Source organism: Triticum urartu, unplaced genomic scaffold, assembly GCF_003073215.2.
Source record: "Triticum urartu cultivar G1812 unplaced genomic scaffold, Tu2.1 TuUngrouped_contig_4695, whole genome shotgun sequence".
Lineage (NCBI taxonomy): Eukaryota > Viridiplantae > Streptophyta > Magnoliopsida > Poales > Poaceae > Triticum > Triticum urartu.
In genome coordinates, this window is record NW_024115305.1 from 4,298 (window position 1) to 13,299 (window position 9,002).

General features: G+C 44.3%; 1 protein-coding gene across 1 annotated transcript; it reads right to left on the reverse strand.

Annotated features, from left to right (window-relative positions):
* Positions 1-448: 448 nt before the first annotated feature.
* Positions 449-7,997, reverse strand: LOC125528190 (disease resistance protein RGA5-like). Its single transcript, XM_048692694.1, has 3 exons — positions 7,906-7,997; positions 5,720-6,606; positions 449-2,631 (listed from the first exon to the last, which is right to left on the reverse strand). Exons 2-3 carry the CDS (start codon positions 6,541-6,543, stop codon positions 690-692), a joined length of 2,766 nt encoding a protein of 921 aa, XP_048548651.1. The 5' UTR covers positions 6,544-6,606; positions 7,906-7,997; the 3' UTR covers positions 449-689.
* Positions 7,998-9,002: the final 1,005 nt, after the last annotated feature.

Consider the following 9,002-nt stretch of genomic DNA (forward strand, 5'->3'; position numbering starts at 1 on the left):
AAGTGGCCCATGGCCACGGCCGGCGTTGTGCCGACTCCAGCTCCCCCGCGAAACCATGTTTCGCCCCCGCGCCGAAGGCCCAGCTAGGCCCAGCCGAGCCCGAGACGGGCTCGTGAAGCCCTCGTCGCCGCGCTGCAGTACACGAGCCGCCGTCGCCGCTACCCCCTGCACGAGTCGCCCTGCCGTCCGCCGGAAACGCCGCAGAGGAGTTCCGGCCAGGTCCGCCCAGACCCAGATAGCAAAGGAGAAATGCATTACCGGTACAGCTACAGAATGATGACTTGCCAAAGAGCACGACAACTAGAGAATGACGACTATGAATGGTCGCCCAATAATATTAAACCATCAACACATATGGATGACTGATTATTACAGAAAATGTAGTGCACTAGAATTTTGTATCATTATCCGTAGTACATTATTATCCGACAGAGAGAATAGTGTATCATAAAAGAGAGATGAATCGAGCCAAACACTATTAAACTTCAGAACCGGCTGGCCGGAATACAAGCAGAAGCAACTCCCCTGTTGTTGGCTTCTTTGTTAAAATTATCACTGAAATCTCCCAAAGAGTAGATTTTTTATGAAAATCTAACAACACCAACGGCTCAACAAACACTAAACTTCAGAACATGCAATGCCTGCCGGACGACGAATAGCAACAACTCCCCGGTTATTGCCTTGTTTACTCAACGTCTCTGAAAGAGTAGACTAGGGTGGTTGGGATGTGTGCTGGCTCCTCTCTCCATGGCAGTCTTCACAGCTTCAACAATGCCATCATCACCAACAACCATAATGCATTTAACACTAGCGAGGCAGGGGAGGTTCTCAATTCCAAAGCCGAGAGAGTTAGCTTCAACCATGCAAAACGCATTAAGCTCTAGTTTTTCAAGCTTTGGCATGGATCCTGTCCCAAACATCAGATCTACTGGTTCCAAACATCCGCCATAAATAAAAATCTTCAAGAATCGGAACCCAACCTCACCACTGAATCTGAGCTTTCCGCTTGACTCTGTTTGTTCCACCAGATACATAACGAGCAGACTGGGTAAAGCCCCAAGGGTGCAGAGGTCGTCCTGCTTGAACCTCTTCACAACAAGGCGTAGCTGCTGGAGGTTTCTGAGGGAGCCCACCCATGTCGGCTGCGGGAAGGCTGGAAACCATATAAAAAGGTTATCGAGGGTAGGCAGGCACAAAGATTCCTCATGTAAGAGGCCGCTCCGATCCCCAATAGTCAGGGAGCGGAGATTTTGGGTGCCTAGCTTATACAGGGAGGAGACAATAGCTTTGTTGTGCTCCCCCCCAACCATATTTGTATCCTCAGTGTCAGAATCAAATCCGAAATCAAGGTGAATCCGCAGATTCCTCAAATTCATTAGTTGACCAAGGCCGCACAGGAAGTCTAATGGCTGAATGGAGGCATTGACAACTTTCAACGTCTCTATTGCTTGCATCTTTGCAATCCCATCAGGAAATTTAACAAAATCATTAACAAGTAGATGCATCAATTTTCTGAGGTTAACAATAGATGCAGGTAATTCCTTTACATATGTCCCTGTTAGGTCCAGCACCTCTAAGCATCCTAAACGACCAATTTGTTCTGGGAGCTTGCTTATTTCTGTACATTTGAGATTTAGGTACCTCAGCTGGAACAACCTCACTATATTTTCAAGATGATGATCTTCCAATTCGGAGCAATTCATCAAGTCAAGAACATGTAGATGTCTGAACTCCTCCAAAGAAGGGATTTCCAATAGACCCCTAACCATAGTAAGTGATCGGACATGGGAAAACACGAGATCTGCTATCAATACTGCTGAATTTCCTTTCTCGACACCTTGTACACAGAGTCGGCGAACAACTTTGCTTTGGTTCCTAATTGTCAGAGTGGGAACCCCAAGTATAGTAACAAAGTTCTCTTCTATAGACTTGGATATGATGAAGTCAAGAATTGTGTCATGAACTCGACAACTCTTCACATTTTGATATACATCTATCTCCCCAGGTTGGATCAATCCCCTATTGAGCAGTTCATTAAAACACCTTTCTCCAAACTCATATGCACTGTACTTGCCTTCTCTGTGAATGAATCCTTCAGCAATCCATCTTCTTATCAAGCCCTCCATCTCTATAGTAGAATCTTCCAGATATATGCTCAGATATAAGAGGCATGTTTTTAGATAAGAAGGCAGATCAAAGTAACTAAGTGATAATATCTTCATCATGCCTTCAACACTAGAATTCCTTTCAAGTGCACGCCCAATTGAATCTTTCACTTCATTCCATAGATCCTCTGTTTTATCTATGTTAGCCAACAAACCAGATATAGCAATGATCGCCAATGGCAACCCATCACATTTTCTTAATATCTTCTTAGAAATTTCTTGAAGGTGGGAAGGGCAATCTTCATCAGACTTAAATATTCTTCTGTGAAATAACTGCCTTGAGTGCCCCATATCGAGAGGCCTTATATTATAAATATGGCCATTTAGTGATGAACAACATAAATGAGCGACATTGTTCATACGTGTAGTTGTGATTATTCTATTGCTAGAACTTGTAGTGGGGAATGCACACTTAATAATATTCCATGTATCCACATCCCAGATATCGTCAACAACAACAAAGTACCTGTACATGGGTAAATAAATATTAGCATACCTTTGAAATAAAGAGTGTACTATGTACACAGATAAAAAATAAGTGGAACACTTCAATATTGACAGCAAGAAAAGGATAAATACAAGTACTAAAGGGGCATATGTTACAAATTTAATTCGTCTGTGCACGCCCATGTTAGTTTGGCGCATTATAGAGAGCAAGGTAAATAAGTAATCGTTTAAACAAGAGGCCTGGCCGTGGAAAAGACCAAGAATGGACAATTATGTTGAAAGAAGAGAGATGGATCAAAAGATGAATAATCATATGTGCTTAACTTTTTGTGGAAGGGGCGTCGACCAGGGTGGTCATGACCAACGATCAAAGATATAGTGATTTAAAATGAAAACAGATTAAATTACATATATAATATAGTCAAAATTATAAGTTCCCTCATAGAATATATTTTTTAGTACTCCTCCTAGGTGTGCATTCTAGCGCCTACATAAGGACTTGTAAGTTGGTTCGTAGCCATAGTGTGTGTTGAAGAAGAAAAAACGCCGTCCGTGTGTTAAGGCGTTTAGAACAACAAAAACAATAACAACAACAAAGTCTTTAGTCCCAAACAAGTTGGGGTAAGCTAGAGGTGAAACCCATAATATCTCGCGATCAACTCATGGCTTTGGCACATTGATAGCATGCTTCCACGCACCCATGTCCATAGCTAGTTCTTTGATGATACTCCAATCCTTCATGTCTCTCTTAACGGACTCCTCCCATGTCAAATTCGGTCTACCCCGACCTCTCTTGACATTCTCCGCACACTTTAGCCATCCGCTATGCACTGGGGCTTCTGGGGGCCTGCGCTGAATATGCTCAAACCATCTCAGACGATGTTGGACAAGCTTCTCTTCAATTGGTGCTACCCAACTCTGTCTCGTATATCATCATTCCGGACTCTATCCTTCCTTGTGTGACCACACATCCATCACAACATATATACGCATCTCCGCCACACCTAACTATTGAACATGTCATCTTTTAGTCGGCCAACACTCAGAGCCATACAACATTGCGGGTCGAACAGCCGTCATGTAGAACTTGTCTTTTAGCTTTTGTGGCACTCTCTTGTCACAGAGAATGCCAGAAGCTCGGCGTCACTTTATCCATCCGGCTTTGATTCGATGGTTCACATCTTCATCAATACCCTCATCCTCCCGCAACATTGACCCCAAATATCAAAATGTGTCCTTCTGAGGTACCACATGCCCATCAAGGCTAACCTCCTCCTCCTCACACCTAGTAGTACTAAAACCGCACATCATGTACTCGTTTTTAGTTCTACTAAGCCTAAACCCTTTCGATTCTAATGTTTATCTCTATAACTCTAACTTCTTATTTACCCCCGCCAGACTATCGTCAACTAGCATCACATCATCCGCAAAGAGCATACACCATGGGATATCTCCTTGTATATCCCTTGTGACCTCATCCATCACCAAGGCAAAAAGATAAGGGCTCAAAGCTGATCCCTGATGTAGTCCTATCTCAATCGGGAAGTCATCGGTGTCGACATCACTTGTTCGAACACTTGTCACAACATTATCCTACATATCCTTGATGAGGGTAATGTACTTTGTTGGGACTTTGTGTTTCTCCAAGGCCCACCACATGACACTCCTCGATATCTTATCATAGGCCTTCTCCAAGTCAATGAACACCATATGCAAGTCCTTCTTTTGCTCCCTGTATCTCCCCATAAGTTGTCGTACCAAGAAAATGGCTTTCATGGTCGACCTCCCAGGCATGAAACCAAACCGATTTTTGGTCACGCTTGTCATTCTTCTTAAGCGGTGCTCAATGACTCTCTCCCATAGCTTCATTGTATGGCTCATCAGCTTAATTACACGGTAATTAGTACAACTCTGAACATCCCCCTTGTTCTTGAAGATTGATACTAATATACTCCGTCTCCATTCTTCTGACATCTTGTTTGTCCGAAAAATGAGGTTGAAAAGCTTGGTTAGCCATACTATCGCTATATCCCTGAGGCCTTTCCATACCTCAATGGGGATACAATCAGGACCCATCGCGTTGCCTCCTTTCATCGTTTTTAAAGCCTGCTTGACCTCAGACTCCTGGATACAACCAGGTCCGTGTGTCGAGGCGTTTGCGGCAGGAAATTATTGTGTGCAGTGTGTTCCTTTTCTTCTTCCACCTTCGTCCGAGCGAGAGAGAAAGAGAGGCCGACTAGGGTTTGTCCCAACATTTGGTATTCAGAGCCACAAGATTCGGGGCCTTGGCGGACGCGGAGGCGACGCGCGGTGAGACCACGGCGAGATCCCTTCGGGCACCACCCTTCTCTCTAGTGTCTTCCATGGCCTCCTAGTAGATCGTAAGATAGGAGTTGCATTAATCGCCGACAAACACGAACATGAGTGCTTAAATGACATTGATTAAGTATAGACTCAACCAACACAACATAATCTAATTTGGTACAGTAACAATGGAGAGGAGGGCGATCAATCACAGTGGTTCAAACATGATCAACGGAGATGAGAGTGATGATTGGCAATGGTTTGAACATGGTGCATGTCATGGCCACTTTATTTGGTGTATACTCCGTATATGTTAGAGAAGCATGAATGCAGAAGTTCAAATAACAGATGCATGGATCGAATAATCATGTCCGCACGTGATGTGTGTGTGTGTGCGCATGATTAATCCGGACCAAGAATAAATATAGGTGGGTGCATGCTGCATGCACATCATATGATCAGGTGATTCAAATGGACGAGTGGATATAACAGGCTTAACTAATGTAAAGACATGAAGGAAGCACATAAACAATGAACGTTAGGTCTTAATTAGGGTAGGTTGTGACTCGGGGCCTGTTCGGCAGCTCGCCAGCTCCCAGCTTCTGCGAATTTTAAAAACAATACAAATTTTATGATTATCTTTTCTCATAACATATTAAAAAAATTGGTCGAACTATTTTGGTGATAGGTTTACACATGGAAACAAATTTTAAAAACAATACAAATTCATGTGGTATATCTAAATAACGTTTTTTATACATTCAAGGATGCCAAACATATATGAGTTTGGAGTGAGATAGTACCTTTTGTCAACAAGGAAACTAGAGATCTTGGAGATAAGTTGTTGTTCATCCCTAGCTTTGGTATGGGCATAATCTTTATTTGCCACTTCACTGAGAATAGTTCTCAAGATTTTCTTCATGTTCGGATTTCGTGACACTGATACGAAAGCCCGACACTCAAATTTTCCTTTAAGATCTTGATACACTTGGTTTGCAAGAGTTGTCTTGCCCATTCCTCCTGATCCAACTATGGAGAGTATTTTTGGTTGTTGTTGTTGCACTGGCGCATATACATTCCCTTCTGTCAACAATCTGATTATCTCAGCCTTGGGTTCGTCAATACCGACAAGCTTTGAGGCATCCTCGAAGATAGCAAGAGCCCTAGGGTCAACGGTTGCATTTTTTGTGTTGGAGAAGGCCTGAGTTGTCTTGTACCTTTGATTCCTCTCGCCCGCCTCAATGACTTGATTCTTCAAATCTTGGAACGTCCGATGGTGAGCCTTCCTCTTCCCCAATGTCCCCAGAATGTGTTTGATCTTCTTTATGAAGCCATCCGGCTTAGCGTCTTTGTGGTCGAGACCTTGCATGAAGTCGTCAATGGAGTCCTCTATATCATAGGAGAGCTCCCGCACCATGGTCATCCATACCTTGTCCTGCACGTCAAGATCCTCCTCCTCCGACATCTTAAGGAGAAAGGCATGCATGGCAGTAAGCTCATCAGTTAGAAACTTAATCTCACCGCACACCCCTTTGAGACGATTGTACTCGTCGACCAGCAGAGTGCCCAGCTTCTCCAGGACGGAGTTAAGGGCCCCCGTGGCCACACTCACAAGAGCCACCTCCATGCGACGCAGGACGTGCTAGCTCAGTTAGTTTGCGGCCATGGAGCTCGTAGATGGTTAAATGCACTGACAATTAATAAACGGGTGAGAGGCATGCAGAGGCCAGAACAGAACGAAGAAAATTCTCAAGATTACGGTTGCCGGTACAATAGTCTCCAAAGTCTAGATATAGAAACAGACCCAAAAAAACAGAAATATGATAAAAGAAATACATGTAGAAAAGCTACATCATCAGTTATTTTGTATAACATGAATCACTCTATTCGGTCTTCTGAAAGCTGTCGTACGTCCATGGGCCAGTTTGCGGTTGCTGAAATTTTTATTTTTTTGCTCAGCTTATAATCTGCCGTGGAAAAATAGCGACCAAAACAGACAAAATCGAGTTGGTTTTAGGCAAAAGCTGGTTGAAATGTTGGATAACTGATCATAATCCACCTCAATGGCACCAAGCTGAGACTTAGACAAGGAGAGACAAGCTTTTGAATTTTTCAATATGAGCATCGTTACTAGGGATGAAAACGGAGCGGAAATGGACGAAACTGGGTGCTACCATATTTGTTTTTTTTTGCAGAAGCGGAAACAAATACGAAAACCTCGAAAATGAATACGGAAACAAATACTACCGGAAACAGACACGGAACGAATACAGAGCGGACACTGAAACAAAACGGTGTGTTGGTCGGAACTTAAAACCCCCTTGAATCATAGAGAAATACACACAAAAGACAAAGAAATTTAAGAAATTGTTAACATGGCTACATGATAATATGGTTGTGTTGGCAACATGGGGTAGTATTGTAATAGTACATGACAATTCCGTATTGTGTCTAGTTGAGAATGTGTGTGGAAGTAAAAGTTGGTCCTCAAATGATCTAGTCTGCTCATTGTGTCATTGTGTGTTGTTTGGTAATTGGGCTACAAAGCAGCCATGGGCCTATAGTAGAAACGGAAATTCCATATTCACAGAAACGGAAAGTTTCGTTTCCACGTCTGTTTCACCGGAAAACACCATTCCGTTTTTGTTTCCGTTTCCGCATAAAAAATTCCACTTCCATTTCCATTTTGCAAATTTCCGTTTCCGTTTTCATATTTCCTCTCCGTTTCTATTTTTCCTCCGGAAAAGCGGAAACTTTTCACTCCATTTTCATCCCTATTACCAACGCAATATTTTTATTATATTTTAAAATACACATTTATCTTAAGAAAACTTCCAAAAATCATGATATACATTTTCTGGATTTTCATGATATGCATGTAAGCCTAAATTCACCAAACAACAACTCCATTGATCCCTTGGTGGTGGCATCACACTGTACTAGATGAGAAAACAGCATGGCAGGGGAGATGGATGAGGTCGGTACTTACCGGGATCCCACCGTCGACCAGACTCCGGCGACGCGTGAAGCAAGCAGCAGCAGCAGCGATACTTGTGCAGTGGCGCAGGACCAAGGAGAGGATGGAAATATCTATACTTATGTGTAAGGGTTTATTAGCTAGCAAAACGTGTGTACCTAACGCTACACTTGACTTGACTTGTATTCCTGACCACACGTGGGTTATGGATGGTAATCCTTTGGACTGCCAATCAAGTGGAGCTTGCTTGTGTAGCCCATCGTTGTGCAGAAAACAAGTGGAACGCATGAGCCAAAAGAGTGGGAATGGAGAGAATTCTAAAGATTGCCACCACGTACGGTCAAGACCCAAACAACTACTCCAGCATCCACTCATCACTAAAAATGTTGAAACTGCGGAATATCGCCGGGATCAAACTGTAAAGCCCACGAACGCATCTACCTTAGAGCAACTCTAATGGGGCGACCCATTTCCTCCGCGACCATCCGTTTGGATCGGTGCGGACAAAAAAGTTGGCCTAATGCGCTGACCTAAACGGACGCGCGTCCGCTTTTGTCCGCCTGCCGACCCATTCCCGGGACATTTTTTAGCCGGATTTGCGTCGGCGCGGACACGAGACGGACGCGCACGCGCTCGCCCTCTTTCCTCACCGGGCCCGCTGGTCGGTGGCACATTGGATTGGCCGCTCCCCATCAAACAGCATACCCTCGCCCGACTGCTTCGTCGCCGATACCGCCGGCCATTTTTTTCGATAAAATGAATACATAGATAGTTCTAGCGTACACGGTTAAAGAAAAGACCACTACTCGTCGCTTTTTGACTCCAACTCGGTAACGTCCTCCTCCGACGTCTGAATGTAGGCGTCAGCATGCTGCTCGTCTTCAAAGTCCCAACCCGACGTTTCTCGTAGCTTCAGTTTCAATTGTACCGCCTGCTTCCGCGAACGCTTGTCCTCCCGATAGGCGGCTCGCACCATCCTCCTCGCGTCCCTCTCCAACCTCCTTTGCTTGTAGAACTGGCGCTCGTCGACGATGTCATGCGGGAAGCGTTCGCACCACACCACCATGGCTTCCACGTCCATCTCGGCGATGATGAGGCGGCGGTGGTGC